Genomic DNA, 22,387 nt, shown 5'->3' with positions numbered 1-22,387 from the left:
CTTTAGCATCCTGTGTGCTGCTGTGTTGTAACTGCAACTCAAAGGTTCTCCAGTCTTTGAGAATTGTGCAGAGTTTAAACTCATACGCAGTTTGGAATGGGGCTAAGCCCAATGTCCAGAGCTTTGAGTTAAAACTCAAGTGTACTCATGTGTCCTAAGGCACAGTGTGCTTTCCAGGCAGAGTTCAACACTGATGCTACAACATTACTGATTTGTTTTGTTGTTATTCCAAGGCAAACACAGCTATTCTGACAGGAACCCACTTTCTTATGACCTTCATCAGCTTCAGAAAGTTTCTGAACTTTCTGAAAGATTGTACCCTGTTTGGCCTATCACTGCTATTTTTCTGTGGCTATTTCCCTTTCCGGTGAAAACACAGTAAGGACATATTTTTGAGGGACAAAAAATGCCTTTAAATTTCTCTAGAACTGAGGAAGACATTAAGTCTCTTACTGAAGTTGCAGGAGGACCCAGATGTTTAAGTACACGTAGTAGTGCTGTCCTTCTCAACCCCAGAAGGAAGAGCAGGGTGGGGATTTTGGGGACCCAGCTCCTTTCAAGGTGTGAGTGGTGATATTTTGATTCATAGTCCTACAGCTGATTACCAATTAGAGGGTGCAAAACACAGGCATAGGTAAGATTTGGAGGGAATATGGGATCAGCACTGGAAAAAAATGCCTGATGATGAGCACTGGATTTGCAGTGTGTCCCTGTTTCTCTGTGTTGGTCTGTGACCATGGGCTTGTTAAGAAGGCCCTGATACCGTGGGGGTATTTGCAGTACTGGATCTAAATTGCAGCTGCTAAGGACATGCCTGTTTCCTCTTTTCTGCATCTGTGCATATTTAGGCTAGCCTGATAGAGGACTAAGAATAACAAAATACAAATAAGAGAGTGGGAGCTTGGGTTGAACAACTGAATTGTTAAAGAAATGTTAAGTTCCTAAACTTGAATTATTCACAGTCACACTGGGTATAGTACTGGAAGATACAGCTGAACAAGCAATGCAGGCAAATTCTAATTTCTGATCCTAAGCTTAGAATGCCTCTAATGTGTATTTCAGGATGTTTTTAGCTCTGAACATGTGAAATAAGACAAAATTAGTTAATTTCCCCTTCATATGCAAACCTATTAATATATCCAAAGTAAGCCTGTAGAGAAAGGCAAACCCCTGATCTGTGTACAATGTCTGCACTAAAGCCCTTTTAGTCTTTGGTGTATTTAAGCAAATCTCCCTGCTGGGTTTCCAATGGGCTGTGAAACATCTAAACCAATATGCCAGGCATAACTCACATGGTTGCACCAATATCTGATGCTTCAGGGCTTGTCCTTGGTGTGCTGTGATGTTGAACTCAAATATGCGTTTCCTCCAGTGTGATTTCTGTTTCCAGATCTTTGTCTCCCATCAGATAATGATTTAAGGTCATGTTATCTTCCCCACGGGATGTGTCTGGAGTATGAGTCAGGAATGTAAACTGAGGTTTTAAACAGCAGCAGTTTAAGTAAAGGAATGGAAGGGCAGCTGCTGGAGTTGGAATAGCTTGGGAAGCACCAGGTCTCAACACTGCATAGCTTGTGCATGATTCACTGTGTGGCTGCTCATCAGGCTAGCTCATGAAGCATTCCCCAAGAGGGCTGTGAAGCGACACTCTTGGGCTTTTTGGCCCTGAAAAATAAAGACAGGAAAATGTTGATGCTTCTGCCAGGCTGGAATCTAAGGACTAAGCATGGTGACAAACAAAAAACCAACGAACCAAGCAGCCTGTCTGCCCTCAGCTTCCATGGGCTGCCTTTGGAGCACAGACTGCCAGGCTAAACAGGAGCCAGGGGAGGGCTGGGGTTCTTGTGTGTGGCCTTTGAGGGTGCCAGCTCATTCCACCTGAAGTTCTTTTATGGGGCCAGAAAGGGAGGCTGAACCTCTCTTAATAGATAGCATGTTTTTTCTCGAAAGAAAAACCCCACAAAAAGGACAAGTAACCCAAACCCTCTGCCCATGTGCAATATAATGCAATATTTTACATAGTTTAATTCTATTTAGGAAAGGAGGGAGAAGAAAAAGCACTGATGTTTAGGAGCAGTGACAGTAGAAAATAAGGTAGGAGGATGAACTGAGGAAGGGAATGACTAATTCTCTGGCAATGTCATAATCTACTACAAAATTATCTGTACTATTTAAGAGTTCCTACTAAAACAATTCTGTGAAAGATGGTTGTACTGGCTTGTACTGGTTAAGACACAAGGCAAGAGGACCTGGGGTGAGTTCCCTGTTCAGCCAAAAACTCTTTGGCCACTGCTCAGCATGTTTAAATTCAAGGTTTCCAATCTCCTCTCAGGAACAGAGCAAGTGGGATTGTTTCATTTCCCACTTGTTCAGGTCCAAGACTATGGTGAGGATGATTCTAATTATTTATGAGATCTCCAGTGGCCCATGGTCAAGTTTGTTGGCAAATACCAATTAAAGAGAGGTGAAAACAGCAGATTCTGGGTAGTTTGGTGAGCAAAACTAGGCAAAGAAAGGATTAGCAGGAGGACTCTGAATCCAACAGGAACTTTACACAACTTGCCTTCAGCAACACTGTCCTGTTTTAGAAGTCAAAGTCTCCATACCCAGATTTAGTTTAAAAATGAGTTTGCCCATTTGAAGGAAGGGCTAAGGCTTAAAAATACATTTGCTGCATCCCAACCAAGTAGGTTGACTAATAACAAAAAGACCAAAGACAGATTTTTTGCATTAGAGAGAGCACTTTATTATTTCTGTGCTTTGTTTTCTTTGGAGTCCTGCTGAAATGTTTTTGATTGCATACAAGTAGGAGATCAGTTGTAACAAGGCGTGTCTCATGCTTCTCATGTTGCTGCCAGGTCTGAGATACTTCTTTGTGACTTTTGAACACTGCTTTGATTTTAAAGGGACACTATCATAAATTCACTGCAATTGAAGAAGACCTTTAAAATCACTGCATCAATGGAAACAACCCAAAAAACTCTGCATTTCCTTTTTAAGGGCATCTTACTGAGAGGTACACATATATGTTTAAAAGTACCCAGCACTGTTGTTTTGTTTTTTAAAAAGCATGTGAGTTTAATAAAACTAAATGCATGAGTATCTCTAAAAGCTCCCTTCTTGATCTTTTAGACTGCAATTCTTCATTCCTATGCTGCTCTGTATACAGGTTTACTCTTTCTATATTAATTTTATCTACCACTTCTTTTGGGCAGTAAAAGGAGACTTGTCCAGGTTTTCTGGTATTCATTCTTTCATGGCACAAGCAGAGTTACTTGGGTTAACAAGTTAGAAGAGAAAGTTGGATTTTAATTGTCTGTTTTCTATCATATTTGAAAAAGTTATAAAAACAATTCCCTCAACATGCAGGGCTGTAAGTTCCCTTTCCCTGTGTTGTTTTTGGACCTGCAGTATTTTGAATATGACATCTTACAAAAATAATAGTATTTTTAAAACCTCCTACTGGAGTGCATTTGATTTGAGTTATTCAAAGCAAATGTGGAGGACTAACGGCCCTGTGAAAATGATCAGTGATGGGAAAGCAGTGTTGTTCAGTTCCCTCCCCGGGGCACATTCTGTTTTGTGTGCACGTGTGGGACTTTCTGGGACTCCTTGGAGAACTATGTGCATCTACCAGCAGAATTTAGCTCCCAGATATCCAGCAATATGTTTGGACACCGTGCAGTGGTACAAACTGCTGGTTCTAAATTTCTGGTAGGAGCCAGCCCTTTAGCCAGAAGTGCTGAAATGAAGAGGCCAGGTGACCTCCCCTGTGAGTGTCCTACTCCAAGGATTTTGCATCTCCTTCTGGACAAGAAAAGCTGTTCAGCAGTGAGGGTACAGGATGGGCTCTGCTGGAGCAGCAGAGCTTGTAAACACACATGACAAAATATCCAATGCCCTAAAGGCAGTTCACCTCCCCTGATTTCAAAAGAGTAATGCCAGAACACTTCTGCTAATAACCCAATATTTAAACAAGAATTTCCTACTGGTTTTATGGACAATCTAACCCCTGGGGATTTTTTTTTTTTTTTGAGAAAAATCTGAGTTACTCAGTGTAGCAGATGGGATTTTTTTTTAGTGCTTCTTTACCATCTTGAGCATCATATCATGAAAACCTGAGCCTTCAGGTCCTCAGGAATTTTCTTCCCTCCTGTTACCTATTCCCACATATGCAGGCATAGTCCTAAAGTTGTCTCATGGCATGTAATTGCTGTAGGGAGGATGATCATTTCAAGTAAGAGAATATGAAACAGGATCAGATGAATTCCTTAATCAGCACAGAGCCCAGCCTCTTGTGTGTGTGTATTACTTCAAAAATAAAGGCAAGACTCCACTCCCTTTATTATATATAGATTATCAATAGAATTGTTTTGAAATTGCAATTTCTTAAAATAATCACTGAATCACCCACAAATAATTTCTCCACCAACTAGCAAAGAATGATGAGCTTAAGTTCAGCCCAAAGTGTCATCTGAAACATAGTGCCTTAAACCTAGTGGTTCTAGTTAAAATCCTTTCTGGACATGCTTGTAAAATGCAACAGCCATGTAAGGGAGGATGAGAGGAGAAAGGCAGGATAAGATCTATGTAAAATCAGTTTTCCTGCTGATGCTGATGAAATCTCAAAGGAAAGAGGCTTAAGAACCAGTGAGCCCATGAAAACAAGCAATACAAAAATAGTAATTTTAACTTCATTGGTGCTTTTATAATGCAGGTAGTGAAACAGCTTCTTGTGCGTACTCACAGAGTCTGGAGATTCTTATTTAGCTGTGTGAAAAAAACAAGAGTGAAAAATTACTAAATTCTGAGCAGTGCACTTGATGCTTATCCACTGTAGAAAACTTCTGGTATAAAACAGTCTGAAAAGGATTTGCTGCCAAGCAGCATTTCAAACTCCTCTGTATAGAGCAAAGACTGTTATCTGGAGCTCTGACTAGTGGTAAACCTGGATGAAACTTCACCTCAGACATCCTGGAGAATCCATCTTTGGTTATTCTTGTGTTGATACATACAGTGATGACAAGGTGATTAGTATTAAAACCTCAAAAAAGCTACTCTCTGTCCACTCAAGTCTTTATAGAAAATCAGCCCCTTTGTTCTGAGATGCTTTGTGGTTCATGATGGCAACACCAATCCTGTGGGGATGGTTACATTAGCTGCTGTATGATCTCTGTCTCCCGTGGTGTCATGCTCTGATTCAGTCCTTGAGTGAGTTATAGGCTTTCGTGGTCCGGCTGTTGATGAAATCCGCCTTCTTAAAGTCAGCCTTTGGAATGGAAGGAACAGAACAATTCATTATCTCCAGTGCTGATTCTGCAAGGGAAGGGTGGGTCCAGCTGCCTAAAAGCTGAAGAAGGAGCCATGGTAGGGGTCTAGGCACAGCCCTGTGCAGTCACAGAGACAGAACAGGCAGTTTGGTCCAAGATAGAAGGGAAGAGAATTGGAATTACTGAATTCTCCCTGACTGACTGTACCAGAAGCCTGTTCTTCTAGCTCAGCTCTACAGACTCCTAACTTTAAGGTGACTAATAGCTGAGATTGACCTAGCTGAGATTAACCCTGTCAGAACAAAGAACACAGGGCAATACCAAAATGACTCAGGATTTTATCAGTTTTATTTGATCAATTGATTTCTGTGGCTTATTAGACTAAAGTTTCCAAAATGTCTAGGCATTAGATGGTTCTGAAGTTTTCAGTGCCATACCTGGTGTCTCTAGGGAACCTGATTTGCACAGGAGGAGCAAATAATCAGCATTTTTGAAAATCAGGTCTGACAAACGTGTCTTATAGACTTTCGTAAACTACCAGTAAATTCATAAAATTCATGCCATCAGGGATATTGCTGTATGATAAAGTCAGAAATGCAGTTGTAAAAAAAAAAACAGAGACAACAAAAGCTAGTTAAGAATTTATATGGCACAATAGCCTTATCCTTGAACAGAGATTTCTGGTTTGTGGGGCAGTGCCTGCTGAGTGTGATGCAACACTGTTAAAGTTTATGCTAAGAAACTTTTTTGGAACAAATTTCAACCAAAAAAAAATCTACAAAGAGAAATGGCTGAACATTAAATGCTAACAGCTTGCTTGAGAACTTGGAACAATTTTAGGTAATAGGGAATTTGGAGTGACAAATTCTGAACAGCAAACACACAAGGTTTGAAAACAGTTTGTAATGCAGGGTGAAGCTAGGTAGGTGGAAGTTAACTCAGCTGAGTGTTGAAAAAGCAGGAACAGAGCTTCAAAACACCCAAACTGGTTTGTGGCAGACTCATGCTGGTCATGTTTTGTTTAATCTGACTATGGCAGTAAATGTTTGCCAACACATTTCCCAGGCCATAGGTTTTGTCTGATTGTAGCTGACACCTGGGCTACCAGGCTGTGCAAACAAGGAGAACAAAACTGTTCTGGTTTTAAAGCAGGAAGCTGCTTCGCCCTGCCTTTGTTTCTGCTGGCACCTTAGTTCCTCTCTGCCAGGCTGGTTCAGCCAGTGTGGATGGTCACCTACTCTGCATCACTTCTCACCACCTGACACTTCTGGCAGGCAGCAGCAACACTTTTCATAAGCTTTGCCAGCAGATATAAAACCACAGAGGGAGAGAACATGAACACAGACAAGCAAAAAATAAGGCCATGCATTATTTATGCATGCTTAAGTACAAGTAAATAAGAAAACCAAATTCAGGGACCACTTGAATCCTACCATAGGTTGATTCTTAAATGTACAGGACTGCTAATGGCCCCAGAGGACAAATGAAAGGGTTCTAGGTCTGAAAGAACAGATCGTTTTTCTTTGTGCTTACCTTTTTGTAAGCACTGTGGAGATCGGTGTGTGACCACAGGGAGTAGAGGAGAACTGAAGCAGCCCTGCTGGCTTTGCTGAACATATTGCTGCCATTTTGCAAAAAGAATGATTAAACATATTTAAATTCCCACATCATAATCACAGTGCACAGTACATGTACAGACTTCAGCAAACATAACCTCACAGCATTTGTTTTATCTCTCTTTACTCCTAAGTGTTCGTTTGCCACCCTTTAGGTACTGTAGCATGTTTTAAGCTGTCCTTACGACTAAAACAAATGAAACCTGCCTCCCTGCTTCACTCTTCAAATTTAGGGAGAAATCAAATTCTCTGTAGTCTACATCTTAGAGCAGCTATCATATTATGCATTTTCAGCTGAGGAAAATACCCTCAGCACAACAAGCATTTGAAAGAATCTTTCCAGCAGGTAAAATCTCTGGTTAGTTAGACAGGATTTAAACTATCCAGGGCCTCATGAGGCCTTTACTGAGATTGATTTCCTCTTTCATTTTGCAAAGAGAGAGTGAGGCAAATAGAATAATTATTCCTATTTATAAAGCATTAATTATCTTTTGAGTAAATATTGATTGCACGTCCTTACATATTAAAAATGATTAGATTTTGAATCTGTTCTCTAAAATGCCAATAAATTACTTTTAAGTACAGATCTATAAGTTCTATAAAACATATCCCTGCACTTTATTGCTAAAGTTTATTAGGGCTGTGTTACAATGAACAGGGAAGATATTTTGGGTACAGATGAGATCTGATGATCAGTCACTAAATATATATCAGAATTTAGATAATGTTGTGCAGTTATCTTCTGAGGAGTTATTTAAAATGCTGGAACCTGGTGAATTTAGCTATGGACGGGAGAGTTGTTGTAAGAGATCTGTCTGTATTTCCCAATCAGTGCAGTTCTATCCACATCACTTGTTTGGGCTGTCCTGTACGCTGAGATGAAGCGTTTTTTCTCCCTGAGCAGCGAGGCTGCAGTTTCTTTTTCACCTGGGGGAAGAGTGAGGCTTGTGGAGACTCTTACCTGTCATTCATGCTGATGGCAATGACCTTGGGCAGGCCGTGGGCACTGAGGAGCAGGCGGGCATTGTGTGAGCTGCTCTGGGTCAGGTTGAACAGGGTGTAGCAGATGGACGCGGTGGTCTCACAGGAAACCTCACACCCGGGCACAGACTCGGGCAGGACTGACACCAAATCTGGCAGAACTTCTCTGGCTGCAAGTTGGAAGAGAGACAAGGTGCATTGTTTGCCTCATTCCTCCCATTCTCGCTCATCTGGGAGCTGTGTGCTCCCACCACACGCTCATGGCTTCCTACCTGCATTACATCCCCACAATTCAGGTTAAGCAGCATCCCCACTGCACTGGACAGCCTGTAACTTGCCTCGTGCACAATCCATTAATACCTCATGTGCTGGACTGAACTCACCAGGCATGTGCCGGCTGCAGGCTGCCACATCCCCTCTTAGAGATGTTTTATATTACGTTTATTGCCATTTTATATGGAGGTTCATTTTGCTTGATAAATTTAGACCCTTATAATCTAGAAAACAGTGTGCCCTCTCAAATGTCTTCCTTTGGCCAAAGTTTTTCTTTTTTGGAATTTGACCTGAATTCACACATGCTTTCCGTCAATCAAAAAGAACATCTTTTGGTAGAGAAAAGGTCCACCTGAAATCCCCCAGTCTCTGTGTTATGGGTAAAGTAAGGAAACGACTACGGATGTGCAAGATGAAGCACCTGCCCCCAAAGCTTTGTGCTATTCTCTTTCCCCCACTCTCATAAGTTATTTTTTCTGGACAAAATCCCATCTTCTTATCAGTTTAATTTCTTCTCTTGCAGGGGGATTCACCACCTGTAATTGTTAACACCATATGGATTATCCCTTTGAAATCAGCCCAACAACATGTTATGATATTTTCATTAATAGGGAATGTTCTCTAAGGATCAAACAAGGCCCAGGAGACTGTTCTTCAGAATTCTGGAGGTTAATCTGCCCCGTGAGCCATCTGTATACCTGGAATTTACCCTTTCTCCCCAGAAAACACAAAAAATGACAACAAATTATATGAATACATTTTATCCTGTCAGTAGGAAGAAGTCTTAAATACACAGTAAATTGAAAGGAGAATACTCAGAATAGAAATGCCTTTTGTTTAGAAATCATTTAAACAGAATAAACTATTTTTTCTAAAGCATCTTATAGCTTCCATTCTCAAAAAAATTTTGCAGGAAAACTGTGTGAGCTACAAACTTCTAAAGCTTTTTATGTAATAAAAGAGAGTCTGATCTTTGCTAGAAGAATTACAGCTATTCTGTGATTTCTTGCAAAGTATTCTGCAGCTATGGCAGCACAGAACTCGGCACTCACCTTCCTTTACCCTATTTTAAGCAGAAGAAAAACTCCTTCTCCAAATCTATGTCGACTTTAGTTCAATTACGTATTTATGAAAGTAACACCAGTGGAAGTATCTGAAGAGGAATACCCTTTATAGTGAAAACTTTGTTTAGGTGAAACTCTTTATTTTAAGCCCTGTACAGCGGCTGCAAGTATCCAATGAAAAATCTACTAAACTCACAGATCAGGGTATTTTTTTTTTTTGCGCATTTCTTTTTCCCAAAGCAGGAAACTTTCATGTGAAGAGAGCAGAGCAGGCTGTCAGTCTGTGCTCACCTATGTCGTTTTGCAGGGAGGGGTTTCGGGACAGGTTCCTGAGCAGTGACACCGCCGTCTTCCTCACCGCGGGGTGGCCGACGTGCAGCATCGCCCGGATGCCTGGGAGCCCGTTTGCCTTCTGCACAACAGTCCTGGCCACAGCGAATGGCATCTGTGCAAAGGCAGCTCTGGGTCATTACCACGAATGCAGAGCCTCAGCAAAAGCCACACACAGACAGTTCTCCACACCAGTTGAAGCATATTTAAAAATAGTTTTAAGCCAGAGCTACATATGAGTTGCGATGGGAAAGGAAGGTGATATAAAAGAAGTTTCAAGCCTTTTTCTTTCAGGCGCTCTTTGGCTAGTTCCTCAGACAGAGATCATTAGTTTCTTCAACACAAAAGTGATCCGCTGTTGTGTCAGAGCCCTCCTCGCTCCACAGGACTATCTTCTACAAAATGACTTTTTTACTGCTTTTAACATCTGCTCATCCCTCATTGTGTAATGAATTAGCAAACTCCACACATGGAGATGTACACAGAGGGAGAAGAAGCAGACCCATTATCTGCCAAGCAAGGAAAAGCTCCACTGTTGGTTATGACTTTCCCTTTGATGTTCTTTATTTTCCTTCACCATGTCAGTAAGCCAGTGACTTGTCAGTGTTTGAGCTCATTGCACTGCAGCCCTGAACTCTACGCATTCACATCAAGAACTAAATGAAAAGAAGAGGAAGAAAGCTGACTTACTGGTCCAGTGCCAGCTGTGAGGTTCTGAAGAGCTCCCAGGGATGCTTCCTGGGTGTAGTTTCTGGTACTCTTTGCTATTAAGGAGAGGTATATCCTAATCAGTGTAGAATGCCAGAGTGATTCAACACCTTTGGGATTGCTCTTTTCCTCAGGTAGCGGGGTGTCCTGCTGCTTCTAAACATGTAAACAGATCAAGCCTTTAGAAACAGTGACCTCTAAGCTTAATGCATCACAAGCTGAACTAGCCATTTTGTAACTCTCTATGACCAGGTTATTTGGAGACTGTCAAATTCTGAGCTCAAATAATAATGTGCAAAATTTCAGTATTTAGTGATAGTGGCCAGTCCATCCAGAGGAGTATTCCTCAACTAACAAAACATTTGCTGTGTCATTGTCAGCAGCAGCAGCTGAAAGAGAATTGGTGTCAAGAAGCACTCTCAATAAATTTGCATTTTTGGGGCAAGAAAGTGTCACCCTACCAGATACATCAGTAACAGACTGTTAATTAGACTACAGCCTTATTCTCCAGAGGTTGCTACAGGTTATTAACCAAATGAGATGTAACTAATCATGTGCTTTACCTCTTTTACTTTTCTGCTCCGTGTTCCAAAACAGCCTGGTGTTTTATCGTTGTTGGAAATATTTCTTCTTTGCATATATATGCTCTGGGCATAGCTCTCAGGGAGCTCTATCTCTAGCTGGTAGGAAAGATTGTGAAGAATACACACACAGTTCTCTGTGGCCTAAAATAACAAAAGAATAGAAATTAAACACTTTGGCATGTGTTGAAGGGACACGTATAGACATGGGAGGAGATTTAATTTTTGTATCTTCAGTAACTGACTGCGGAGTTTCTAATGCCTCACTGAAGAGCCAGGCTTCATGCCAGCGATCCACCAGACTGCCTTTACACTGACAAATGGAACATGCCCTGGGATGTTCCTGAGCACAGAGCCCAGCTGGCACGCAGGGCTGCATTCGGAGTGGGGTGAGTGCCTGTTGGAAACTGTCCTGGGACATTATAATTCCTCAACTGTGCCTGGGAATTGTTTGGGCGAGTGCTACTTGACACAGGCCAGAAGTGTGCCAAGAAATGTTTAAGAGCTTAGGAGCAAAGATGATCATGTACACACCTCACCATAGCATCAGCAAGAGGAAAGCTTTTTATCTTCTCCAAGGAGGAAGCATTTTTCTGTGGTAGAATGCCTTTTAAAACAAGACATTCCTTTCTGAACGTGGCTAAGGTCAGGTCTACAATTTCTAAGTGGTGAGTCTAGTGGCAAATAGCTTCCAGTTTCTCCGTTTTTGGAAGTCAAAAAGGAATGAGTGGTTGGTTTTAAGACAAAATGCAGCAGGGAGCTACTGGCACACGTGTAATGTGCTGGATTCTCCCTGAAGCTAATGGCACTGGATACAGGGAGATGGGGAAGCTCAAGTAACTAATCCTAGAACAGAGCTATAAATGTGCAGTAATTACCACTACACAGCACAAGTTATAGCAGGCCCACCAGAAGTGCCTCACAGGCTGCAGCTAACGTGACAGCTGCTCTTCTCACCCAACTTCACCCAGCTGAAAGACAAGCCTCCATTCCAAGAGTCTGTGTTCAGGGATCACCTGGCATGCAGTGGAGGGAGGAAGAGTGAGAGAAACTGGCATCTGGAGGTGCCCATGTCCTTGTAGTTACTGGTTTAGGCTTAGGCAGTGAGGAAAAAAGTGCAGCTTTTTTTTTTTTTTCTAAAAAACCTAGGAAAATTAGTTCTATTCTAAATTACGCAAGCTCCTTAATCACACTGCCACCCAAAGGGATTTAAGTTCTTCATTTCCTAAGGGGTATGATGCATTAAATTAATAGGAGAGTAACCAGATTAATTTTTTAAGCTTCTAGCTAGCTAGCATCCTGAGACAACCAAAAAGACAACATCTGACTCTTTTGTGTTTCAGCATTTCTGAAAGCTGTGATTTTATGTCACTCTAAAAAAAAAAAAAAAGACCGAAGTTTCTACCTTTCTCTCTAGTGATTCTGAAAACGTTTTCCCAGGTCTAAGTTATACTATTCTTTTAGATTGCAGGATAAAAATACTTCAAAAAGCTTCTTACTGGACTTTCACTTTTGGTGGCAGTTTTAAAAGCCCTGGAAATAAGTTTTGCAATTACATCACAGCTGTTTCTAAACATTGGTTTCTAAACAACAACAGAAAGATGTTCACTTGGCAGTTTCCCCTAGGAAACACTCTTCATCTCAAAGATTACCTTGTCATTTGGCTCATGGTCTGCAATAGCTCCTTGGATATAATACACAAGAGAATCAATCAAGCCCTCACATTCTCTCATCTTCTTCCTTCCTTCTGGGCCAGCAGAGCTCATGTTTCTGTGCAGGAAAGAATGTGTTGGGGAGAAGAGATTTAGTCAAAGGTATTTTCTTGTGCTCCTCTGACAAACTTTTCCAGCTAAATCTCAAAGATACTGAAGTTCAGGTTGACTGCTTCTTTTCTTCAGAGGTGTAAGAAAATCTGAGCCTCTTCTCGATAAAAACTTCATTCCCAGACAAAAATACTCCAGGGAAACAAACCGCTCTGTTTGGACAGATAAGGTAAAGCCTGACTCAAATTTTCATCTCAAAGTTGAGTTAATGCTTTTTAAGCAGTCAAAAAAACCCAAACTTTGGACTTTTTTTCACTTTTCCATTTTCAGTTATAATTTAAATATTTGGGATGGTGAAAATATCAGAGGACAGACACATGTAAAAATTTCCACAGATATCCTTTAGAAATAATTTACTTATGCCAACCTGCTCCTTGATCCACGATGACCCATCAACAGACCCCTGATCTGAGAGTTTTAGCAGCATCTCTACAGTCACATGCAAAGACACATTCTTTGCCTGGCTTTCAAGGAACATTTGCTGTGCTTTGTAGTAAACCAAGTACAACTTAAGAATGAAATTACAAAACTGATTTAAAAACTCTTGAAAAATCAAACACAAACTTGCTGCTTGTAGCTGCTTGGCTCTAAACGAGCTACTGATTTCCATGGAAGAAACAACACTTACAATTTTAGGGTATAATTATTTTTACAACTCAACGAAGTCTGAATTATGGAATACTGGAATTATAAATCCAGGCCTTTTTTTTTTTTTTTGACTCCTGCAGCTCTGATGGACAAAAGATTGCACATTCAAGCTTCTTTGCTTAAAGCAACATTAAATATAGCCCAATCTTAACGTCCATCAAAACAAAGAGGGACATTTTCCTTTAGATAGTTTCAGGCTGCTTATTTTGCATGCTTACTTTACCCGCTATAAATTACAATGTTTACAATTTTATTAATGACAAAGCCAGTAAAGATTAAACTTTCCTGTGTTTATGACAGGAACATGAATGTAGTATTTCATACACTGTCATTTCACTTCTACTATTTTTTTTCCTCTGGGAAGTACATATTCAGGTTAAATACTAAGCACTGTAATTGCAATTTTACTTTAGGTCATGATGTTTAGGATGTCTCTACTTATGTGTTCATTTATTCTCTCATGGAATTATATATCACAGAATCAGTATTCAGATCCCATGACATGGCCTACTATAAAAATCCCTTTGGAGTTTAATTTTTCCTATATATGTCACATTCAAGGCATGTCACCCTTTCCTATGCTTATGCTGACAGAAGTGCACACGCTGCAGCCCCCCTGGTGCATAGCAAAAATGGTTTCTGGGGCACACAGACTAAAAATACTGTTAAAGATAAGTGTGGAATTGCCCTTGCCAAAGACACTTCAGCTGATGCAGTGTTTTGTTTTGACCCAGTACATATTCTAAAATCCCCTCAACTTTTTACAACTGATCCTGCTGAATGCTTGTGCAAGGAGAGGCCACGTCAGCATGAAGAGAGTAAAGAGCTTTTATAGCTCAGGAGGCAGAGAAGAGCCAGAATTAGGGGAACTGTCCTGTTCTGCAAGGGAAATTAATTACTGGGCTCTGTTTCATTAAGAAGTTGATGCTCATGCAGAGGCAGATCTATTAGTGTGTGTCTGTGTACATGCCTGTACACACATGGATACTCCTTTCTCCACCTTTCCCTGCTTCCTCAGCATGACAACCTGGACTGGGAAGGGAAGAGCTCCTGCTCTCCCACTCATCCAAACACTGCTGTAACCACCTCACTCAAAATAGGGTCAGAGAAGAGCATTTCAGGCAAAACCTCAGCTGACAGCTTATATTTGCTGATTGAAGCCCGAGAAATTCCAGGAGATAAAAATATTATTAGATTGATTAAAAAAAAAAAAATCTGAGAAGTGTCACAGAAATGTAAATGGATTTTTTTTTTTTTTTAAACAATGGAGACATTTTGCTTAGAGAATTTCAAAACTGACTTCATCTTGGCTTCCTAAGATTTGAGGTTCCTGACAACTGAAATGCCAGCCTCTGAGCTCAGGAGCTGGAGTTTATTGCAGTGGAGTTCCAGGACGCCCTGAAATACTCAATGCTTGCAACATGAGGAGAATTGCTGCTTGTGGGGCTGCTCTCCTCTAAATGACTCAGAACTTACAATTTGGCAGTACCCACCTATCAAAAATCCCTGACTTCTGGCATGCTTAGCTGTGGTAATCCTGGTGAAATGCTCAGACTCTGCCATTTGCTGATGTGGATGTGCTGTATCTGTCTACACGCCTCATTTATCTCATCTTGCACTTGCTGCTTCTGTCCCCTCCTGCACACATATATGATGCAACTATATCTGTAATCAAAATAGCTCTTTGCCCGTGGTCTTGTGGCATGTGGCAAAGATCAGCTAATTTCCTGTTGGGAAATATTATTTTGATCTAGAGTTGCGAGGTAAATACAAAGAAATTCGACACAGTAAAACCAAGCATGACTTTGAAAGAAACAGAGTGAGGATAATAAACGTTCAATTAGCTGATAAATGGCACCAAATGAAAGGGATACTCCCTCTAAGCCAACACTGAGTCATACACTGACTGCTGGAAAAGGTTCTTGAACTGCTGTGAATGGTCCATGCAACTGATAAGAAGAAGGATTTTGCTCCTGGGACTCCTTCTGCTAAATCTGGTAATGTGAATTTAATTCAACTCCCAGACAACATTTTGGGAAATTCCATTCCCTTTGTGCCTTGCACAGTTCAAAAATTCACCAAGAAGGGAAAAGTATCTGGGATCTAGTCAGTAACTAGATGTGCCAGGCTTCAAGCTGTTTGTTGGAAGTAACAAAATTCCTTTCAGGAATTGGGGGAGCAGATAAACTGAAGAGGAGGCAAGAGGAGATAAGAATGGATGGAAATAAAGGTTTGGCAATGCTATGCAAGAGGTCTTGGTTCAAAGACTTAGTATCATCAGTTATTTGTTTTACATTCTCTCTCAGAAGCTGCCATTATGAGTCCAAGCTTTTCAACACACGGGGGGAGAGCTTTGGCTTCACTTCTCTCCAGAGTAAATGGAAGCAGATGTTTATGCAGCCTCCTGGGCTGAAGTGCAATGATACAATTTCCTCCAAATACTGCTTTCCACCGTCCTTGTGAGTCACTGTGTAATTCACAAGAAGCTCAGACAGGAGCTGGGACAGACAAACTGTGTAAAATAATAATGAAAAAGGAAGGGTGACTTTCATTTTACTCTGTGACAAGAGAGAGCTTATCTGGGTGAAGAGAGAAAGGTTTCCAGGATAGGCTGACTATCCTGGAAACAGTTGTCTAGAAAGTTTTGAAAAACTAGAATAGATAGGGCCCTGTTCAGTTACAGGGCAGTTAAAAAGGAAGGCTCCGTAGTGAAGTACAGCAGCTTCAGCACTTAAATGTTTTGCAGGGGAAAATGTGATAACTGTAAAAATTTGGGAAAGTTCAGCATTGCAGAAGTTCTGGGAAAGGGTATTCCAGGATAAAAATGGAATCAGTCCATTATCAGCTTTCAAGGTGTGATTACAAACAGCCTTGCACTAAGCCTTCCTTTCAGAGGGCAAGTCATGCCAGAGGTTCACTTATGTATATAAATATTCAAAACCATGCATTCTACATGCTGCTGGGATCTTATCCTTTCTTATCCATACTCCTCAGAGGAGTTTGGGGAAATATCTTGAAGATTTTTATCCTTTGTACTGCAACTGGCAGCAGAACTTTTATGTGTAGGACTTTCAGGTCAAGAAAAAGTGACTTTACCTTTTAAATCTTACAGGACTTGTCTACAAATGTCTGTAACACTCCTCCAGATAGTTTAATACACCAGTTTTACTCATTCAAGCTTATTGTCAGGTAACCAGTGAAGTCTGTTGATTTGGCTTACTCTGTGGGTCCAGGGAGAATGCTTTTTATCATATTTCACAATTAAACAACACCATTACTTATTTTAACTGCCAATGCAGAATTCCGTGGTGTACACAGCTTCTTTTTATTACATAAAGTTTGTGACCTGTGGTTTCTGTAAAGCTTTGCTTCTCACAGGGTTTTAAGACAAAATACAGACCTAGAGAATGGGATTAACAAATCCTTCTAAGGTCAGACTTCCTTATCAGTGACTGCATACACTGACACAAGCACCAAGATTCAGGACCCCACAATACTTCTGGCAGCAACTCAGGACTGGTTTGGTCATGCACTCATTCCAGGGCTTGGAAGTACCTGCAATATTATCTGCTAGATGTGGATTCACTTCTCCTGCTGCTGTTTTCTCAAAGAGGGTGAAGGAAGCTGTAATTTATAATTCGGTAACGGTGTGGTGTAGTGCTTATGCCCCCACCAGATGCTAGTGTTGGGTTTGGGCTGTGGTCGTCCCTTTCAGTCAACAGTTGTATGGAAATTTTTGAAAAGGAGTTCTGGCATTCTCCTGTAACTAAGTACAGAACTATGCATAATGTATTGCACTTCAAAGCACGATTTTTACCCTCTAATAGAAGCTGCAGGCTATAGGCTTTATCAACATGCCCAACAAACATGTTAGCATTACAAAAGGGAAGACTAATTACAGATTTATATTCTGGCAAATAAGTAGGCTCTTTAAGCATATTCATAAGTAACATCATTCCCTCAGTGCACACTTTTACTACTCCATGGTGTGCTCTTCTTTTTCTTGATGTAGAGATTTTTTGTTATTAATACATAAGGAAGGAATACTTCTAGTGACCTGATCTGGGAGGTGAGTCAATTTACAGAGAAGAGATACAAACTGATTAATCTTAAAAATCTTAGCTATTAAGCTTGTAGAAATAGGTAAGCCTCATTAAAAACTACTCTGTGCTAGAAAGTGTGTGACAATTCTGCAGATCATCTTTACCTGGGAATTTTCAAGCCCTTCTTTTTCTATTTCTAATTTTCAGTGTTGAAGCTCTTAAAAATGAGGACTAGAATATGGACATCATATTTTTAAAATAGATAATGTATCCTTAAGCACCTATGTAAGGGCAGTTTTAGAGACTTTTAATTAAGGTTGGAGAGCTCACAGCAACTATGGAGCAGCTTCAAGCACAGAGTAAGGTTAACCCAGGAATCTACTTTCATTTAAAAGAACTCAGGAACTGTTATTCCTTATTTGTCACATAACAAGTTGTGTTAATCTCAAGCTCAGGAAGAGCAACACCAAGCTAAACCTGAGAATGATCTGTGCCCCCATCGGCTGCCTCATAGAGAAGAGACAGTTCCAGAGTCCAAACACCAAGAGGGGAGCAGCCAGACTGGTTTCTGCACAAATGCAGCTTGGGCTAATTAATATGAAAAAAGGCAACTTCCTTCATTTCCTAGACAACAGCACTAAGCGTTAGCTAGAGAGGTTTTATTATGGGTGGTTAAGGTTTCTTTGTATTTGTTTTTGAGTCATGAGAATAAATAAAAGTTAATTGTTAAGTAGAGATGAAGTTAATTAGTAGTTAGTGGGCTGACAGGAGTTCCTGCAGAAAAAGGTGTATTATTGTTGAGTATTTTGTATAGCTTACAATCCATTTGTCTTCTGAAACCACACAAGTCAGAAACAGAGCTGTTTGCACAGGAAAAATCAATGCCATACACATACAACTACTCTGCTGTAGGACATGTCAGTATACCAGACGTGTGAGGCAAAATGGGCAGCTTTCCAGCCTCCAAATTCCAAACTTGATTCCCTGTACTCTGCTGGAAGGAGTTTGAGCCTCAGGTCATGCCTTTGCAGTCGTACATTACTCCTTAGTCAGTTCAAACGATGTCCTTTTGTGCATTTTTAAACCTGTAAACTTAATGTGCAATGACTTTGAACTCACACAGGGCCCCCATTTTATAGACTGTTGAAGGTGTTTTTATTGAAGATGTGATTTTTATGCTTCAGCCATTTAGGGGTATGTTCACTGAGGCCTTTGGTGTTTGACTATAGTAACTGCTACTGTGTCCACGAGTCTATTAGCAGATTACAGTATTAAATACACAACTCTTAATCTATTCCTCCACCCATGGCTGCAGCTTGCTTGAACTTGTGCAAAAGTCTGGACAGGGCTTTCTCTGATTTATAAAATGGCTTTTACCTAATTTAAGTTGAATCACTTTTTAATCAGTTTAGGCACAGATTATGATGTGTTCAAACAAGCATCTTTGGTAGCAGCTGGAAACAGAACCCTTATGTGCTTGTAGGTAGCATGTCCCCTTTCTAATTCATCTGTTTGCATGAGAAGAGATTGTGGCTTGAGATGAGCTCTGTGTATTTATCCAAAAATAACTGTGCAGACCTGTTTTGTCATCACTGTTCCTTTGGGTAGTTGTAGATGGAGTGCTCACCTCAGGCATCCTGTGGCATTGTAAAAAATATCAGGGTCAGGTAGAACACTTGATTTTGGGTAATCTCTGTCTGGCCAGCCTGAGTAGGGAATGAGGACAGCTTCAGTCAGCGTCTGCAGGGCTTCTCTAACCAACAGGTTCTTCAGCTGGTCATTGGAGGACAGATTCCACAGCAAACCTGTAATATCCACAACAAAATCAGAGAGGCAAAAAGACTCCTCTGCACTCTGAAAGACTTAATCTCATACCCTTGATGTCAATGAGTGAAGAGCCTGACTGACAATGATAATCTGAAGAGAAGCAGAAGGGGTTGGTAAGTGTTCACCAGCCCTGATCCAGGCTCAAGGAAACAGGGCAAAAAAGGGGCACATATCCGTGTGAATAAAATAAAATAAAATAAAATAAAATAAAATAAAATAAAATAAAATAAAATAAAATAAAATAAAATAAAATAAAATAAAATAAAATAAAATCTCTCCATAGTCAGTGTAATGCCCAGCCAAGAAGTGCAGTGCTCCATGGCTTTGCATTGTCCATCTGCCATAATCACCTCCTCTGTTACCAAAGCAGCACAAGTAAGGGAAAGCAAACTCACAAAAGGGAGAGATGGGAGGTGCAGAGAGTTTACAGGAAACCTGCTGGAAGACAGGAGATGCCCATTACCAAATTTCTCTAACACTTGATAGAAAATTTCTCATAGGAAGGAAAGCTGTTAACACTGGTTGACTGCTACTGTCCAGACATTAGTCACCAAACAAATCATTGAGTAATGCTGCAAACCTTGTCTATTCACAATTTCCAAAACAAATTTCAAATATAATCTTGTAGAGCTTATCAGGTTCCATTATGTTCTGTTCCACAAGACAACAATTCTTTTTAAAGTACTCTTTCCTTGGAAAACGACACGTATTTCTGCTTTTCACTACAAAGACATTCATTGTTCCTCCAGCTTGCTGCTCTGAGTTTCACAGACCTCCTCCTCCACACACTGGCAAAGTATTAGTGAATGTTCCTTTCATCAGGTCACAACAACAACAACAAAAAAATGTTTCTTTTGTATCTCCTTACACTTCGAATTAATTTCAGGTATTGTGAGCAACAGAAAAATCAAAACAAAAGCCAGGCAGAAGCAGCCCATTCCTTCTTCTGGGATCAGCTCTTCAGCCTCTGAATCAGGGGATAAAAAGAAGAATGTACTTTTCTGAAGGATAGGTCAGGCTTACAGGAAATCAGACAAGCAGTCCAAAGGGCATTGGTAAGAAAAGCAGGTTAAGACAGAAGGGCACAAATGCAAGGAATGGCACAAGGACAGAATATACTTTAAAATAGAACAAATACATTTTGAATTACAGGCAGATACTCAGAATTGTCTGAAGAGAATTGGAGATATTGCTATCACTCAACAAAAACCCTACCTTCACCCACAGGCACTGTCTCTCTGGGATCAGAAGGATTCTCTCAGTGGTATTCTGGGTGTGGATGAATTTGTGCACATTAGAAAATCCTAAAATGTTTTCAGGAGTGAATTGTTTCCTTGCACCTATGGTATATTTTTAGGAGCACAGTTTTCCCTTAGATGGTTATTTGGAAAAATGGGTGGGCTCTGCTTTTAAATTTACGTGTATTTTAATGACAGTTCTGCTTGTGTTGTAATCTTCCCAGCAGGAAAGATTTTCTTTCATTTCTTCTATTTATGCTGCATGATAACAAGATCAGGAGGTTAGCTACTCCCTGGAGGCTCATCTGGCTTACCTTCAAAACTAAAATCTTTTGGTTCTTTCATGCCACAGCTATTTTACTTTCTGATCCTCAGTATGCTCTCCAAATACCATAAAACTCCAATCCTGTGTTAGGTCCTGTGCTGTCTCCAAATGACATCCTCTCCTACAATTTAGGAGAAACCTCACTCCTTCTCTAAGAGATTTCTAAGTAGCTTGTATGCCAAAGAAAGGACAAAACCTCTGTTTACTTTATCTATATCAATGCTTTTGTGAAGCCAGCAAATTCAGTCAAATTCAGTGATCTTGGACAGGTCTGATTTCCCCTGTGAAGAGATCATATGAGCACAGAAATTGCAGAGAAACTGGGCCGCTCTTTTCTGCATGGGGGCATTAGGCAGACTGGTCCACAGCAGCTTTCAAAGCCCTGTCATCAACACAAAGCTGCTTTGGTGGGGGCAGTGGTTTTTTGTGTGTTTTTTGTGTGTTCACAGACTGTGAGGCAGTCACAGCACTTGCCGTAATCAGCATTTATCTCCACTCACTCTGGTTGCTCTCAGTCTTTTCACAGCACAGTACAAGCACAATGCATGACTGGGCTCAGTCTGTATTCCTAAACTTGGGTCTTGAAAGAAATACAGGCCATCAAAATATTCTTTGAGAACATATGATAAAATATGGGTTAATATTAGACAAGTGCTTATCTGTATTAACACTGATGGTCATAATAAAGCAGTGACCTTTAAAGATAAGCTTCTAAGGCTGAGATGTACTTATCTCATGTGCACAAGTACTATATTTCTGACAGGTAATGAAGTACAGTACCAGAAAACTTCTGTCTCAGAGTTTTAACTTCCTTCTCTCCTAAAACTTATCTTCATATGCTTTTGTCAGGTGGAGTTCTTTGGCACCCGCACAGGAGTAGAAACAAAAAACTTCCCTCTGCTCAGCTTAGACATCTTTATTAATTAATATTGCATGCTTTCAATCCTTGGCCAGGAGTCTTTCACTACAGTTCAATGAGGCATTATCAGGTACCAAATGATTTTACTAATCTCTTATGGGGAAAGACATTTAGCTGAATATGGTGCCATACATTTGGAAGTCCCTAATTTACAGTCAAAGTAGGCAAGTAATATGTATGATGTGGAAAGAAAAATGGACTTCTGGTGCTGACTGGTGTGAGACCAAGTCTTTCACATTAACCTTTTCCTGGAAATGCACACTTCAGAGAGATAGCATGCATGGATATGATATTGCAATAGTCCTGTACAAAGTCAAAGGCAATTCAGAGGGGTGAAATTCATTCACCCAGACTGCCCTTTGCTCCTGTAAGGCTCCTTGCAGCTTGCTAGGGAGCTGGAAGAATTGTTCAAGCAATGGCAAAAATCATTCCCGAGTGGAATTTTCACTAAGGTACCCAGTGCATTTCCTCCTGGCTGCACATTTGGTCTTGAACAAAGCCAGAAATATTTCTCTCTCAGTGTATTTTTAAAGCTATCCTTTGGAACTGACAGGCATGAAAGCACATCATAATATTTTGCTTTACACAAGCTACATCATCCTGCTTGGCATAAATATTTTTCTGGTTTCCTTTGTTTTGTGAGTAAATATTCATGTTCAGTGGCAGCAGTAATTGCTGAAAGAAGATGTCCCTTTATCCATCTGTGAAGGGGAAGACACTAATACTCACAATATACATGTG

The 22,387-nt window shown here is 40.5% G+C and overlaps 1 protein-coding gene across 2 annotated transcripts in view; it reads right to left on the bottom strand.

Annotated features, from left to right (window-relative positions):
* Positions 1 to 2,721: 2,721 nt before the first annotated feature.
* Positions 2,722 to 22,387, bottom strand: part of PKP2 (plakophilin 2) — a 38,535-nt gene continuing 18,869 nt past the window's right edge. For both annotated transcript variants that reach the window (XM_066183842.1, XM_066183844.1), the window contains exons 6-13: positions 18,965 to 19,142; positions 12,476 to 12,593; positions 10,806 to 10,967; positions 10,225 to 10,398; positions 9,496 to 9,649; positions 7,848 to 8,037; positions 6,804 to 6,891; positions 2,722 to 5,269 (exon numbers count right to left, since the gene is read on the bottom strand). In XM_066183842.1, coding sequence (XP_066039939.1) covers positions 5,201 to 5,269; positions 6,804 to 6,891; positions 7,848 to 8,037; positions 9,496 to 9,649; positions 10,225 to 10,398; positions 10,806 to 10,967; positions 12,476 to 12,593; positions 18,965 to 19,142 — 1,133 coding nt within the window. In that variant the 3' untranslated portion in view covers positions 2,722 to 5,200. The remainder of the gene's footprint in view (positions 5,270 to 6,803; positions 6,892 to 7,847; positions 8,038 to 9,495; positions 9,650 to 10,224; positions 10,399 to 10,805; positions 10,968 to 12,475; positions 12,594 to 18,964; positions 19,143 to 22,387) is intronic.

Source organism: Chamaea fasciata, unplaced genomic scaffold (assembly GCF_029207755.1).
Source record: "Chamaea fasciata isolate MVZ Bird 193981 ecotype frontalis unplaced genomic scaffold, bChaFas1.0.hap1 SCAF_5, whole genome shotgun sequence".
NCBI classification, from domain to species: domain Eukaryota; kingdom Metazoa; phylum Chordata; class Aves; order Passeriformes; family Sylviidae; genus Chamaea; species Chamaea fasciata.
The sequence above is the reverse complement of the archived record's forward strand: the minus strand, read 5'-3'. Positions and strand labels throughout refer to the sequence as shown.